The 16,133-nt window shown below is 56.1% G+C and overlaps 1 protein-coding gene across 1 annotated transcript in view; it reads right to left on the reverse strand.

The window, feature by feature from the left end:
- Positions 1 to 16,133, reverse strand: part of ITGA10 (integrin subunit alpha 10) — a 54,669-nt gene that overhangs the window by 11,781 nt on the left and 26,755 nt on the right. The window contains exons 7-21 of the mRNA XM_073322622.1: positions 13,962 to 14,110; positions 11,748 to 11,898; positions 10,477 to 10,642; positions 9,921 to 9,994; positions 9,234 to 9,378; positions 8,041 to 8,189; positions 6,588 to 6,731; positions 5,888 to 6,091; positions 4,210 to 4,340; positions 3,512 to 3,678; positions 3,262 to 3,404; positions 1,923 to 2,033; positions 1,059 to 1,144; positions 523 to 664; positions 200 to 292 (exon numbers count right to left, since the gene is read on the reverse strand). Coding sequence (XP_073178723.1) covers positions 200 to 292; positions 523 to 664; positions 1,059 to 1,144; positions 1,923 to 2,033; positions 3,262 to 3,404; positions 3,512 to 3,678; positions 4,210 to 4,340; positions 5,888 to 6,091; positions 6,588 to 6,731; positions 8,041 to 8,189; positions 9,234 to 9,378; positions 9,921 to 9,994; positions 10,477 to 10,642; positions 11,748 to 11,898; positions 13,962 to 14,110 — 2,055 coding nt within the window. The remainder of the gene's footprint in view (positions 1 to 199; positions 293 to 522; positions 665 to 1,058; positions 1,145 to 1,922; positions 2,034 to 3,261; positions 3,405 to 3,511; positions 3,679 to 4,209; positions 4,341 to 5,887; positions 6,092 to 6,587; positions 6,732 to 8,040; positions 8,190 to 9,233; positions 9,379 to 9,920; positions 9,995 to 10,476; positions 10,643 to 11,747; positions 11,899 to 13,961; positions 14,111 to 16,133) is intronic.

The raw sequence follows: 16,133 nt of genomic DNA on the forward strand, positions 1-16,133 counted from the left end.
GGGCTGGAAGAGCAGGGGGCCGTGGGTGGGATTGAGGGGCATGGGCAGAAAGTGCAGGAGGGGGCTAAGGCTGGAACAGAAAGGAAGCTACGGGTCAGGAAAGCAGCTGGGGGGTGGGCGTCAGCCAGGCTCTCGGCCCTTTAACCAGCCGTACGAACTGACTAAGCGCCAAGACAATAAGGGCTTCGGCCGGACTCACCTTTGCCAGGGACCTGAAGACGGGGTAGCTCACGCTGCAGGTGCGGGTGTGCGGGGAGGGGGCACTGCATTCCACCTTCACCTGGGTTTCCCCCTGCGGGAACAGAAGACTCCTTCACCATCTCTGCTCCCTCCCTCCCTCACCGAGCTGGGCCGGATGGGCCCGTCCCCCCGACCTCGACCGGGCAGGAGGCGCGTACGGGACTGGGAGGACCAGTGCTCCAGCCCAGCCCAGCCTCACTTCTGTGCGCTGCCCTCTGCAACGTGCCATCCCTTCCCTGCCGATCCCCTGCCTCCAGCCCCTGCTCCCAGCACGCGACCCACCTTGAGCGAGAGGCTGGAGAAGTGGAGGTTTTTGGAGAACCCGAGCTTGAGGCTGGCGTTGTAGGCGTTCTCCTTCTTGTTCTCCAGGACCACGTCCACCAGAACCTTCCTCTTCCCCTTGCGGATAACGTGCGGCTTCTGCCTGAAACGGGAAAGGTGGTGACAATTCAGCGTCAGACCGGGGGGGCAGCTTTGGCCAGGCAGCTGCTGCGCCGTCCTTCCCGGGGCAGTGAGACATGCCTGGGGCGAGGCCTGAACCCGCAACCTCGTGATCTAAAGCCCCTGCTATCTCAGCTGGAGAGCTCATCCTCTGGCTGGGACTGACAACCCTCTATACACAGACTGGCCTCTAGAGGAGGACAAAGGGCCACCATTTTCTGCATCCATCTCCATGCGTCCTTTAGGGCTCGCAAAGCTTCCTGCGGCTCGGGCGAAGCCAGGCTCAGTGCAGACAGTGCCTGGGCCAAGGGCCCCTGTAAGTCCGTGGGAGAGCTGAGAATAGACCCCAGGCCGCTCTGTTCCCAGGGTTGCCATACCTGGAGCCGGCGAGATCCATGCTAGCCTGGAGCACCAGGTCCGTGACGCACTCATTGTCCTCTCCACAGTCCTTGAAGAAAGGGATCTGAAAGCAACGGAGAGGGGTCACTGTTGGCCACTGGGCGCTGGGCTGTTATCCGACATCAGCGTGGGGCGGGGAGGCTGTCTGCAAGGCGGCCGGCTCGCGCCTGTGGCCGGAGTAGATGAAGAGGATTCGAGCTAACGCATTTTGCCCCACCTAACTCAGTCTGCCCCATCCTCTTCCTCCCTCAGAGCCTTTAGCAGCAGGGCAGTTGGGAGACGCACGGGGAACGCTCTGAGCCATAGAGTTTAAGGCCAGAAGGGACCATCTCGTCTGAGCTCCTCTGTGTCACAGGCCGGACCCGCCCAGCACCCGCACACTCAACCCAGCCGCTGAATGTAGACCCAAGTATTACAGCTCACAGGAGACTAGATGACTGGATTTCAAACCACACCAAGACTGCCAGAGTCTAGAACTGAGTGCCCACACACACCAAGAGAGAATCTAGAACCACCCATCCAGCCAGTCTAGAACCACACGCACAAGTCTAGAAGAGCCCACAGGCTACTGGGATCCATTTCCCAAGGGCACCTTCCGATGTTAGTTTCGTCCTCCACATCTCTCTGTGGTTTTGGAGGCGACCCCGCCCCTTTCTGCTGTCTACAGAAGGTGCTATCCAGCCTCCAAGGCAAGTGCCGACTGCAGGGAAGGGGAAGCAAGGTTTAAAGTGGCCGTAACCAAAGCCTTGCCCAGGTCCCAATCCCAGGAGGTGGGATCCCAGTCCCCAGCAACGCAGGGGCTTGTTAATGACCCAGAGCAAAGGGACAGGTCAAGGGCTCACCAGCTTCTTAACAGTGGTGGACGATCTCTCATCCAGCACGGGGCCTGGGTCAGAATCGCTCAGGGCGAACTTCACCATTATGCTGACCGGCCTCAGGTAGTCCGTCATGTCCTGCCGGGAGGAAGGAACCTAGGCTAGCTTTTGAGACGGGATTCCTTAGTCACCCACCGTCCCCTGGGGAGGATGCCAGCTTTGCTTGAGACCCGCTGGACCCCATGCTTCAGCAAGAGGGTCTGGAAACACTTCCCCCAGGGCATTATGGGATTGAGGGGGTCACCTTCCTCCAAAGCATCCGATACGAGCCATAGCTGGAGGCAGGCTAGCTTGGCTAGGCCAATGGTGGGATCCATGTAACTGGAGGTGACGTGACTTACAGGTCCCTAAGTGGCCTGAGACTGGCCCTTCTCTCCCTGGGCCATACTCCCGCAGCTGGGAACAGCAGGGCTCTCCAAGCAAGGTCCCCCTTGTTATAAAAGAGGGGGCTGCCAGCCGGGCATTCGCTGGGAGCCTGGAACTTGCTCCTGCTGTACTCCAAAATAACCCGCATTTGATGATGCTGCAAAAGCCCCCTGTTGGAGCAGTGTCCTGGAGCGGGCTGGACCCCAGAATCAGGAGGCTTGGTGGCTGGCTGAGCCCCTGTGACACGGACCATTTCTGGGCTGCTGAGGCTTATGTTTAATTGTATTTACTGAATCACTCGTTATGCTAACGGGCCTGGAGCCCAAGCCAGGCCTCATGATTATTTTAAGTCTAAATCCAGAACAAGTCAATAAATAACTCCCGGGCCAGGTAGCTCAAAGATGGGATCAGTTGCAGGAGGAAACCCAAATAGGAGGACAAATGCTCTGATCCCAGGAGGGAAGGACAGCGCCCCCCATTGGGCAATGGCATGTAGAGCAAGAAGGATCAGGCAGTCCTAAGGGAGGCAGTGTGATCTAGTGGGTAGAGCACCGGGCTAGGGCCCAGGAGACCTGGAGCAAGATGCTTCCCCGCTCTGTGCCTCTGTTTCCCCTCCCACTCTTTCGACTGCCGGCTCCCAAAGGGCAGGGACCGTCTCTCGCTATGGGTAGGTCTACGCTGCACGACTGCAGCACGGGCAGACGGACCCGTACCTTAGCCGGCTCGGGTATTAATAGCAATGAAGCTGCAGCCAGGTCCCTGAGTACCGCTTGATCCGCTAGCCCGTGTTTGCTGGCAGATAACCCCTCTGCTTGCAGTGCAGCGCAGCCTCGGTCTGCGTGCAGCAGGGGGTGCTGTTGTAATACTGATGCTGAACAGCAGGAGGCAGGATGCTCCATCGCTCCCTTCCTACCCCTCCCATAGCGCCCCCTGTACTCACGATCACGTGGAAGGGGAGCGGCTGGCAGGCTGCCTTCCCCACGCTGGCTCGGAGCCGCTTCTGCACCAGCTTCTGGGAGGTGTCATCAAACACGGCCCTGGTGCCGAACTTCCTGTCATCCAGAGACGCGCTGTACTTGATCCCTGCGCCGACAAGGGGGCGGAGTCACTCCGGAGTCCCGGCACTCGCCGCGGGCCCACGGCACCGCGTACAAAGCCGGGGGCGGGTGCCGGGGCCCCGCGGCACTCACCGAAATGTCTGTCCCCCCGGCCCGGGGACCTGGAGGAGGCGCGGAAGCAGACGGTGGCCGTGACGCACGCAGAGTCCTTGCCCTGCCTCTGGCAGTTCTTCTGGAGCACGTTGATGGAGGTGGGGTTGACGGCCAGCGAGGCGTTGACCTGGACGATCCTCCGCGACCTGGCCCCCGGGGACCACATGTTCAAGACCCTGGGTCCCTAGGGCGCCCCGGCCTCCCACCGGGGCCAGCTCAGCCCTCCCTCTGCATCGGTTTGTCCAGCCGCAGGGGAAACGAGCACACAGGGAAGCTAGAACAGGACACTCGATTCTTCATGCCCGCGTCCTCTAGGGTACTCAGCCCCCCTAAAGAGGCCTGAAGGTGGGTGGAACTGGCCCCCGCCCCGCGAGACTCACCCCTGCACTGGGGGCCTCCCTCCACCCTCCATGCCTCCTGCCCTGCATTAGCTAAGGCAGTGTGGCTTAGTGGTTAGCGCACTAGACTGGGCCTCAGGAGACCTGCCTTCTATTGACCAGACCAGCCGCTGGGCAACCTCAGGCAAGTGACTTCCCCCCCCGTGCCTCAGTTTCCCCATCTGTACAATGGGGATAACGACCCTGAGCTCCTTTGGAAAGTGCCACGGCCATCGGTTGGTCCGACACACTCGCCACCTGTCCCGCTCGGCCCCTCCGTGACGGAGGGGAGCGACTCACCGCAGCACCACGGCGGCTCCCTGGGCCCCGACAGCCAAGTCCACCAGCTCGTCCCCGTCCAGGTCCATCTGCCCATCCACGCTGCGGCCGAAGTAGCTCAGACTCGGGTGGAGGGACAAGGCTTCGATCCGCTGGCGGGTAAGTGGGGAGTTAGTCACAGGTGGAACAACGGCCTGGGCACCACAGGAACACCCCAGTTTAACTCATTCTCTCAAGAGGCAGCGTTGCCTAGTGGTTAGAGCACCGGACGGGGACTCAGGGGGCCTGGATTTTATTCCCAGCTCTGTCACTAACCTGCTGGGTGATCTGGGGCAGGCTACTGTCCCGTTCTGTGCTTCAGTTTCCCCACCCATCCTTTGTCTGGCAAGCTCTTTGGGACAGAGAGCATCTCAAACTAGGTGTCCATGCAGCACCCAGCATAATGGGGCCCTACCTTCTGGGCGCTCCGGTGTAGTAATAACAACAGCCCAAGGCCCATTAGCACCAGCCCCCTGGGGAGCCAACAAGGCGTTCAGGGAGATCCAGGCTGCTCTGACTTGTGCCAGGCACTAGACCAGCACCCAGAGAACCCCAAAGGTAACTTTAAGCCCACCCACCCTCCTCCCCCAGGAGCTCCAGCTGGGAGATCCCAGAGTCTCTGCCTGGCCAGCAGGTAAGAATCCCTGTTGGTGTTTCTAAGCCTGGAGCCCTGTCTCTTTCCCAGGGCAAGGGGACATGGTCACCTCCTGGGACACCCAAAAACTGCCCTCACTGGACCAGACAAGCTGCTGCATGATGGGCAACCCCCCAACCCGCCTCTGTGCTGAATCTGAGCGCAGGAAAATCCTTTGGCACCCCATGGGGTCTAGCTACAGGGCAAGCGAGTGAGTTGAGAGGATTTTGGTGCCATCTGCCACCAGGGGGCAGCCCAGCCACAAACAAAACCCCACGGCTCTTTATTCAGCCCTCACTCCTACCACCACCCTGCAAAATTGGGGCTGGCTAATTCCTCCCCCATTGTCCCCCCATGTGGGACCCCTGCAGCAAGGGCCCAGATCCTCGCCTATGGAAATCAATAAGAGTTAGGCGCCTAAATACTCTTGAGCATCTGGGCCCAGATATTGAACACGGGATGGTTTCCTGGGAATTTGTCGGGGCTGGTGGTGGAGAAAAGGTGCCTGTGGCAGGTGGGCGGAGGGACGGTCTAGTGGTTAGAGCCGGTGGGACGGGGAGGACTCAGGACTCTTGGATTCTGTTCCCGGCACCAGGAGGGAAGCAGAGGGGGGCGGGCACCAGGAGTCAGAACTTCTGTGTTCTGTTCCCACCCCTGCCACTGACTTAGGCTATGACTTGGGGCACATCATGGCCCCTCCCGGTGCCTCAGTTTCCCTATCCGAAAAATAGCGGTTATCATTACCCAGCTCCCTTGAGGATAAAGGGCAAAAATACTTTAATTAATTAACGTTAGCGAAGCACTTTGAGCTCCTCAGGGGCTAGAGATAGCTGTAAACCTGGCATAACATTATCCATCCATTAACAGCACTTAACCCACTTGTTTACAGTAGGTCCTAGTGTAATGGAAGGCTTGATTTTAGGATCATACCAGTCTCTGGAACTAAATCCTCCTTAACAGGGCTGGGTTATTTCTAAAGAGCTGCAGCCCTGGCCAGGCACCCACCCTCTCGCCCAAGTGACTGACCTGCTGGTACTGCGGCAGGATGGTGCCCCGGGCGCCATGGTAAACGTACACCGCTCCCCTGTGGTCATCCTCCAGGGGCGCTCCCGCCACCACGTCGTTAAAGCCGTCGTGGTTGAGGTCGGGCACGGCTGCCAGGGAGTAACCGAAGCGAGAGTCCTGGGGCTTCTTGGCAGCATGCAGGGTCCCGCTGAACGTCAGGAGCAGCTGGGGTGCGGGGAAGGAAGCGAAAGGGCCTTTACACCCTCCAACCCCAGATTCAGCCTCCCTCTGCACCTGCCCGGCCCCCGGCCATGTCTACCGGGAGCCTTTGAGCATGTCGCCCTCCTGTGGCTAGCTACAGTTAGCCACTCCTACTCTGTCCTGTCCTGCCCTCCCCCGCCCCACGGGTGGCGGCAGAACCACATCTAGAGGCTCAGGAGCCTGCTACCAGAGCTGGTCTTTTAGCTCAGGATGTAGAAACCCGTGCTTTAAAACAGAGAGGCCCCAGGTTCAATCCCCCCTGCCGACATCCCGGGGTATGGGGTTAAAACGGCAGGAGCAGAACGACAGCAGAGAGATGTTTGTTTGCGGGGTGTAGGGTGGGGGTCTGCTTCTCTTTCCCCTCTGCATGCTTGCATTCCCGTTCCTTCCCCCTGGCAAACCAACGGGACAAATACCCCACCGGCCCAGGGAGACAGGTAGGGTGGGCGCTGAAATTTACCTGGCCGACTTTGTAGATATAGACCCGGCCTGTTTCTTTGTTCTGACCTCCCAAGTACATTGGGGCAGCGACCAGCAGGACATCCGTGATTCCGTCCCCATTCACGTCCACAGGACACACTTCGCTACCGAAGTACGAGCCGATCTGCAAAGAGGGTAGATTGGGGCGGGGTGGGGGGGGCATCAGGAGGCAGCAAACCCTCATCTTCCTGCCTCCCCAGCATGCTCAATGCCAGCCTTGCTCTCTGCACCGCTCAGACCTTGTCTACACCCAGATGTGGCCTCAATTTAACAACTGGTGCTGAATTAACTGAAGCTGGAACCGGTGCCAGAAGCCGTGTAGACGCTGTGTTTAAGCCAGACATAAACTGGTTTAATTTCAGTTGATTCTGAGTCAAAATGGGTTCGCACAGATTTAGCTGACATCGGTTTAAAACAAATCAGTTAAACCAGTTCCACTTCCTCATGCAGACAAAGCCCCAAACTAATCTGCCCCTCTTTGGGAGATAACGGTTGGGGGGGTGGGGGGGGTGGAATGGAATGGAAAACTGCATTATAATGACAGGTTTCAGAGTAACAGCCGTGTTAGTCTGTATTCGCAAAAGAAAAGGAGTACTTGTGGCACCTTAGAGACTAACCAATTTATTAGAGCATGAGCTTTCGTGAGCTACAGCTCACTTCTTCAGATGCATATCGTGGAAACTGCAGCAGGCTTTATATATACACAGAGAATGTTCAGCCACTAGGTGACACTGTGTGTAACTTTACCAGGACGAGCCAGAGCAGCCGTAAATGTATCCTCATGAGAAATCATCTCTGTGTATGTGGCATTAACGGGGGCAGAAAGGGGTGTATCATTCAGAGTGATGCATCACCACGAGCAGGGCGACCCCCTTTTTTATACGCTCACACGTGCAATTATGCACGGTGGGAATTTTTCACCGAATGCTTTTTTCCCGGAACCCCAAACCTGGTCCCAAAGCAGGGTCGGGCTCAAGGAAATCTGACTCGAAGACCGTGTGTGCGTGGGGGGGAGGGGGGGTGTCAGCATTCTCCCAGAATTCGCTGGCCTTTTCCAGCTTTCCAGTGCCAAGTGGCTTTTCAGTCTGACGTTTAAGCTGATTAGAGCGGAAAAAAGCTGGGGCAGAGGGTAAAATGGAAAGGCAATGTTTGGATGGCCCCAGAAGGCGGAAAATGGCAGGTTTCTGGTTTGTGGCTATTTTTAAGAGTTCATCCCAGTTCAAGAGGGGAAAAAACCGTCGACCTCTCAGAAATATTCCTGGGCTGGGGAAACTGTCTCCTGCCCGGTTCGAACAGCCCGCGCTTTCTGCCCTGCTCCCGTAACCCATCCCCAATGCCACAGGCTCTGGATTCACAGGCAAGTCACGGGAGGAGCGGAGACAGACTAGAGAGACAGGCTCAGCCCAACCCCACGCTGGCTGCCTGGCCCCTACCTGCTCCCCAGCGAGGGCCTGGGATATGACCACCCGCCCGCTGTTGCTCATCTCGAACAGGATAACCTTCCCCTTGTGCTTAAAACGCGGTGCCCCCGCCACGTAGAGACACTTCCTGTTCCGGAGCCGGACCGAGGAGACTGTGTAACCTGTCATGAGAGAGGGGGACCCCGTCAGCTCTGCCTCTGGCACCCTGAGACGCTCTACACTGCAGAGAACATCAGGGCTGTTCTACAGGGTGGGCCGTGGGTTCCTGGGACGGGGGGGCAGGCAGCTGGTCAGTCTCGGGGTTTGGTAGGCTGACACAGAGAAGTGGGTTTTACTGATCTGTGGCACTTTCTCCAGGGGCGTTACTCTGAAGATGACCCTTCCAGAGAGAAGAATGGGGCAGGAACTGTTTCTTTGGTCTGTGTTTGTACAGCACCTTGCACCATGGTCGGCTGCGAGGTGCCACCACAATGCAAATAAAAAGAAATTAACAAGACAGTGACTAAAGGCACAGAGTTGTTCCCTGGCCTAGTCCTCTAGAGCCAGCCAGCTCTCCTTTTCCTCTGGGGCCCATGGAGAGATGTGTTTCCCATGCATTGTTCCCCCTGCCCCAGATTTTCCTGGGCCGTCCTGACTTTGACAGAACCAGGGTATGGGCAGCCATGGGGTACATGCCTATCAGAGCTGGTACCTTGCCCACTTGTGTGACAGAAGCCAGCTGGCAGCTAACAACGGCTTCCAGACCCAGCAGGGATTGTCCTTTTGTTCTGTTTATAAAGCGCCCAGCGTCAGAGGGTCCTAGCCCATGACTGGGGCTCCCAGGCGCATCCACAATACAAGTAATAAATCCCACTGGCTTAGGGCCCAGTTTTCAAAGCCATTTAGGCACCTAAAGATGCAGGTCGGTGCAGAGAAGGATTTTCAAGAGTATCTACGTAAGTTAGGCACCTAACCCCCTCGGGAAATTTGGCCCTTGTGTTGGGCTGGGCAACCTAGAGGAGATGGGATCCACAGCCCATTACTGAGCCCATTACAGCCCCTCAAGACATTCCACGCCCTGCAGCCCATGAGACATTTCTAACCCATGTGCCCTAGGCACTTGGCTCTTCCCCCAAGGGTCACATGATAACGAGAGGCAGGACAATAGAAACCCAAGGCTGCTCAGCCCCGGGAGAAGAGGGCTCGGGCTGATGGCACCACCGCACCTAGGTAGGCCGCGTGGTTCTTCAGCTCCAGCGGAAACTCCTTCTCGAAGGCTTTCCGGGGCAGGATGACCCGGCCGTGTCTGCTCTCCTTGAGGACGGCCCCATCCCAGTCGTACGCCCCCACGGTGCCAAAGAGGATCCCATCCTGGCAGGGGCATGGAGGAGAGAAGATGGGAAACAGTGATGTCTCTGTTACGCCAATCCCTTGGCCACGAGCCCAATTTACATTCCCCTTTGCAGGTCCCCCTGGAAGACAGTCAGTGCCTTGTGCTGCTCCTCAGTGGAAAGGGGATTCTGATGCACAGAGAGGAGAGGCTATTAGGATAACTTTCCACTTCTGCAATTGCTTTCTAGAGAAGTCCCTTGTAACAGAAGCAGGCAGTGACTGATATAAGGAGACAACGTGGTCCAGTAGTTGGGACACCTGTCTAGCCTGCAGGCGGCCTGGGTTCTCTGGGTGACCTTCTGCAGGTCTCTTCCCCTCTCTCTGCTCCTGTTTCACCTTTGTCTCGTCTCTTTAGATGGTAAGGCCTCCAAGGACAGGGATAGCCTTTGAATGCACAGCGCCAAGCACATTGGGAGGTTAATTTAATCTGCCTCATTGCAAAGGGATGGATGATACGATTTCGAGATCCCTTCTAGCCCTGCATGGCTAGGCTTCTGTAAGCTAACCAGCAGGAGCCTTACCTCCAGCAGGTGGGTTGAGAAGCCGATCTGGGACATCTCCAGTTCAAAGGAGCTTTCGTTATATCCATGCGTCCCTGGTGGGGAGGGGGAGAGAGACAAAATCAGCATCATTTCTGGTAACACAGCGCAGGAAGATGGCCACGGACATTTAGCTATGAACGCTCACATTTGTCCTGGACCCTTCTAACAGGATGCAGGGCCAGGAATGGCTGCTTAGCTCTGTAGAATGCTAAGCGGGAACTGGAGAAAGAGGGTCCATGTTTCAGGGAGGACCTAGCTTGGTGTGGGAGAAGGAGGTCAGGAATGGCTCAGATGTGACACTGGCCTCTCACAGCATCATGTAAAGTTCTGTTTTCTCCTACACGGCTCCCGGGGGCTCCACTGCTGGCCCTGCTCCTGGCTGCTGTCCCGGCTGCCGGCCCCGTGCCCAGGATCCCGGCTGCCAGCCCCACACCAGGGGACTCTGCTGCTGGGCCCAGTCCCGGCTGTCAGCCCCAGGTACTGGCCGCTGGCCCCTGGGACTCCGCTGCAGCCCCGATCAGCCAAACGCAGTTACCTTCAAGGCTGAAGATCCTGTCCCCTAAGGCGTCCACAATGTCATTCAGGGCCGCCTCGTCACTCACGTTGAAGAAGTATTTCTCATCGGGGTCACTGGCGATGTACTTGATTTCATTGATGAAGGAGTGGGGATCCTGCTGTCGGCGCATGTAGTGACCTAGGACCTGAGAAGCAAAGGCTGTTGAGGTTTGTGTCACCTTCACCTGGTTACTCACTGTCGAACATGGCACACTCTGAAGGGGTCGGGCAAGAGCCCCGCAACTTGAGCTGGTTGGAAAATGTGTTTTTCCCCCTCTCCCAGTGGAAAATTTCAATTTGGGAAATTGCCACCAGAGTGCCTCATGGGAATTGTAATTCAGCTGCCTCTTGTTCCCATTCTCCTCTATAGGCCAGGGTCACTGATTGGACTACATCTCCCAAGATGCACCAGTCTACCCTCTTCGAGGAGGCAGCTGCACCATGGGAGTTTTTGGCCATGGTGGAACATGGGAAATGTAGTTTGGCTGCCTCCTGCTCCTCTATAGGTAGGTTTGGAAGGATTAGTTTTTTAGCTAAATGTTAGTAAACGTCAACTTCCCGAAACACACACAAATGAAGAAAAAAATTATTTCCATTGATAATAATTGAAATTTACAGATGGGCAAAGTAAGAAAAATGTTGCCTGAGAACTTATTAGCATTAGATTTAGGGCTATTTACTTCGTAGAGTTTGAGATGAGATGTTGACAATTTGTGTTTTAATCTTTATAAAGCTGTCACTTTTTCAGTCTCAAGGTCATTAAATAATTATTTGCCTGACCCCCACATTGTCTGACCCCTCCCAATGTCCCACAACTGTGAACGTTTAAATGGCTAAAAATTAGAAAAGTGCTTCAAAACAAACATTGTTATTATCGTCAAAAGTATAAAAACTAAAAACTGAGTTTGGCCAAGCCCATGTATTGGCTGACAGTCAATGGGTGGACTACATCTCCCATGATGCACCACAGTCTTTCCTCTTGGAGGTAGAAGTTGCATCATGGGAGTCCCTGGTCATGGTGCAACATGGGAAATGTCATTCAGGTGCCTCATGTCCCCAGTCTCCTCCATGGGCCAGGCTCCCATATTGAGAAGAGTTGATACAGGAAGAGGAGGGAGGTTTCCCCAGATAAAATTCCCCATCACCATCAGCCGGTCCAGAGCATGAGACTCAGACAAGCCGGGCTGGAGCATTCAGACAGCACTAGCCCATGCCCCAGCCACATCGAGTCCCTGGGCACTGCCCACTCACCGCGATAGCATAGCGCGTGATGTTGCGTTTCTCGCATTCAGCCAGGGCCTCCGGCAGCTCGTCCCCGTCGTGGGACTCACCGTCTGTCACCACGATCACCAGTTTGGTGGCTCCTTCCCGGCCCCCCCGCTCCGGGCTGAAAGCCTCCGAGCTGCCACAACAGAGGGAGAAAACAGAATGAGGTTCTAGCCCTGGCTGAGGCAGGGTCAAACGCTGTGAGAGGCCCAGTTCCTAACCCTGCCCTGTAAGGAGCAGAGGGGCTTCAGCCTCCAGGGCCCATTCAGGCTGCCAGTGAGTGGATCAATTGTGGTGGTGGACCCCACTGTGCTAAGGGCTGTACAAACCCCCAGCGAGAGCCCTGCCCTGACAAGCTTACAATCCAAAAAGAACAGACAAAAGGAGAGAGGGGAAACTGAGGCAGAGAGAAGGGAAGCAACTCACCCAGGGTCCCCCAGCAGGTCAGTGGCAGAGCTGCGTATAGAGCCTGGGTCTCTGGAGCCCCAGTCCGGTGCCATGCTTGAACCGGTCCGAGACCCAAATTTCATTTCCACTTAGCAGCATACAGCCCTCCTTCTGCAAACCCACCTTCAGACCAGCTCTGCCCCGCAGATGGGGCTCTGTCGGTCAGAAGGTGAGATCCCCCAGCTGACCCAGTTGTGCTGGCAAGTACCCTCGCAGCAGACACGCTTATGCCAGCAAAACTGCACTCTGGTCACGGCAGTTTGCTTCATTCAGGGAAGGGGAGAGGATGTGGGATAATAACCAGGACGGTGGAGAGAGATTTGGGGCCCCAGTATGTCATGTTCACTGGAGCCCCACCCCGTCATTTCTGGAGAGATCAGTAGTTAATTTACTCAGATGTTACTGATGTTTTAGGTGCCCCCCGAGCTCGGGGAGCTGGTACAGTTGCCCCCTGTTAGCCCCGATAACAGCCATACTAGCAAAAGCCCAGCTTTACCGATAAAAGCCGCGTCTACACTAGGAGAGCATTGCTGGTATAAGATACTGATCTAGTTACCCAGGGCAAAGCGCTCCTGGCACGCACGGGGCTTCAGTCATGTCTTGTCCCAGAGGACGGGGAAAGAGTGTGTTTTCATAGGCTGATCCCTGGAAATCTGTACCAAAGGTCCTTCTACACCCCCCATAATACCAGATTCCCTCCCAATCTTTTAACACATTCATCCTCCCCAGCCTCCTGGGAGGCAGAGCAGCGCTATCATCTCCACTTTACAGCTGGGGAAACTGAGGCACAGAGCTGCTAAGTAACTTGCCCGAGGTCACGCAGGGAACCGAGCAGGGACTTGAACCTGGGTCTCCCCTATCCCGGAGGAGTAGTACTCTTCCTCTCAGTAGCCACCATCTCTTCTCCAGTTGGAAACAGCACTCCCATTACCAGCCTCCCACCAGCTTTCCCCAGGACCAGGCTCAGCTCCCAAGAGGCCTGGCGCTGCAGCCCCGCTACAAACCACCCTGCCTCTCGCTCTCGCCTCGGGCGCTTCGCCCTGGCGCCATTAGTGCACGCCATGGGACCAGCTGTCCCTTTAATGAGATCTCTGCCCACACAGACCCCTCCGAGTCTGACTTCTACACCCACATTTCCTTCCAGGGCTCCACAGACTCAGTTACGGGCAGCCGGGGGAGTTTGTTGATCCTGATCAGCAAGGAGCAAAAAAGACCTCAGAGGATGCAAAGGGTTAGCTTTGGGGCCGGAAGAGAGCTCTGTGAGCCGTCCAAAGGCCACACACTTGAGATGCCTGAGGTTCAGTGTGTTGGCATCTGCTAGAGGCGTCTTAACAACGAAATTCCTATCTTAACAAACCTAAGGCAATTAAGAGATGAGTGAGGACATGCCCTTCCTGGGCTGAATTTCTCCTTCCCCGCACTGTTGTGCTGGGTTGTTAACAGTTGTACTCCACCCCTGAGCTGGCTGCATTTCGGTGGCGTCAGTTTGTGCCGGGCATTGGGATCCCAGAGCTGTATAAGCACCAAGATACTTTGCCATCGTCTCCCTGCAAGAGGCCCCCTTTTCTCTGGTTCTGCCTGGGGAGGAAATACCATGAGAACAGCATCTTCCAGGGTATCTAGGAACTTTCTGCTTCTGGAAATTCACCCCAGAATGGATATGGCGCTTAGGCAGCTAAGAAGTGCGGAGACCACAGTTAAAAATCCACACGCCCAGCTCCCATGAAAAATCCCTCCCGCCACTCCCCCTACCAGGCCTTGTGGATAGCGAACGCCGTGCGAGTCTCCCGGCCCTCCTGCCGGCTGATGTTCTTCGCCGCCTCCACCACTTCTTCTGCCGTCTGGTAATCCCAGAGGCTCCATTCGTGGACAGCTTTCTCCCCATACTGCAGCACCCCCACCTATAACAGAGAAGCCACGGTCAGTGGTGCTACAGGCAGCTCGGGGCTAAGCTATCCCTTCTGCATGCAAAGACTGGGGTAGGAAGGGCAGTGGATTGGGAGTTGAGAGACAAGGGCTCAGTCCATGGCCTTCGGCAAGTCAGTTGACCTTCCCCTTGTGGGTGTACCGAGGACTATGTTGGAATTGCAAGCTATCGCTTTAAGAGCGGCAGAGGGGGTGGGGGTGTTCCTGCTTAGAGGGCTCTGTAGCAAAGTGTGGGAGCAACGTCAGTCAGCACAGCAGGCAGCCAGTTTGAAAAGAGCCCACTTACAGCACGGTGGGGTGAGTCATGTGTCAGTGAATTAGGGAGCAGCCTGTTTTGTCTCTCTGTGTTTTGGGGTTATTGTTCTGAATTCTAAGCAATAAAGTCACGTTACATTGCAACCCGCCAGCAGGAATATTTATGTTTCTATCTAACGTGTGTGTGTGTGTGTGTGTGAGTGAGAGAGAGAGCTAAACAACGTGCACTGAAGGGTTTCTCTGGTTGCAAATGCGGGGGGCTAGGAGATCGGCTGGGGGTAAGAGGCAGCAGGAAGCCAGGAGAAGCAGTTGTGAGCATGATTTGGAGGGGAAGACGAGACAGAGCTTGTTGGGCACAGAGCTCGCTGGAGGGGCAGACGTGGCATTGTCTGAGCAAGGAAACTGCCTGCTGTTTGTTTCTGCCACACTCGGGAACAGAAGAGAGGACTCTGTGGACATATTTTTGTGAAGAAACATGGGTAGCACTGAATTCTTATCCTGACAGAACCCACCCTGCACGGCCCAGAACACTGGCTAACTGTGCAGGCCAAAGGGTCTCATAAACTCATAGACTTTAAGGTGAGAAGGCACCATTATGATCATCTAGTCTGACTTCCTGCATAATGCAGGCCACAGAATCTCACCCACCCACTCCTGCAATAAACCTCTCACCTATGTCTGAGCTATTGACGTCCTCAAATCATGGTTTAAAGACTTCAAGGTGCAGAGAATCCTCCAGCAAGTGACCCGTGCCCCATAACGCAGAGGAAGGCGAAAAAACCCCAGGGCCTCTTCCAATCTGCCCTGGAGGAAAATTCCTTCCCGACCCCAAATATGGCGATCAACTGAACCTGAGCATATGGGCAAACATCTCATCAGTCTGATTAGTTCAGGTGCGAGGTTGCAGACCACTCTGGGTGTGTATCCCAGACGGGACGCTGCATTGTTTGCCTCTCTCATGAGCACGGAATCCGCCAGCCAGAGGAAATCCTCTCTCATTTGGCGAACGCACTAGAGCAGCAAAGAGCAAAGGATGCAGAGGGGACACGCAGTCAGGCTCCAAGTACTTGCTAGGGGCGGATTGGAAGATCTAAGAGCAGGGAGCTAAGACAGGGCAGGCGTCTGTCCAACACACCAACGGGAAGGTGTGGGGGGGAAATCCGTGGCATCGCGGTCCCTTCCGTAGGTTGGTGGGAGCTGAGCTAGCAATAACAAAGCTGGCTTTTGCTTGGGTGACTCCAGGACACCTGGCCTTGAATGAGGTTTTGCGTTTCAGCCCTGGCCTGTGCCGACTCAGCAGAGCGGGCGTTCTCCACCCCGACCCCTCAAACGCACATGACAAAGCTCAGAGGTCAGGCTCTCTTTCCACCTCTTTTCTTTACGTTTCCTGTTTCCCCCATGGGGTGGGATTTCTTGGTGCCCCCCACCCCGAGTGGACACAAACCCTGGGGATGGAAAAAACCGGACACCAACCAGAGTATCAGTGCAAAGCATTGTGGGACCAGGCCAGCCGGTGCCAGCCAGGGCCACAGCGAGGAAAGGCATTCTGGGAGTACAGCAGAGGGTATGAGTGGGGCATTCTGGGAATGCGCCGATTGCAGGGCCAGAGCGAGACTGGACATTTGGGGAGCAATGTGGGGCCAAAGGCAGGCAAGGCATCCTGAAGAGAGGGGCTGGGTACAAGGAATTCTGGGAGCAGCCTGGGGGCCAGAGCAAAGCAGGGCATCCTGGGGGCAGAAGGGC

Source organism: Lepidochelys kempii, chromosome 24, assembly GCF_965140265.1.
Source record: "Lepidochelys kempii isolate rLepKem1 chromosome 24, rLepKem1.hap2, whole genome shotgun sequence".
Lineage (NCBI taxonomy): Eukaryota > Metazoa > Chordata > Testudines > Cheloniidae > Lepidochelys > Lepidochelys kempii.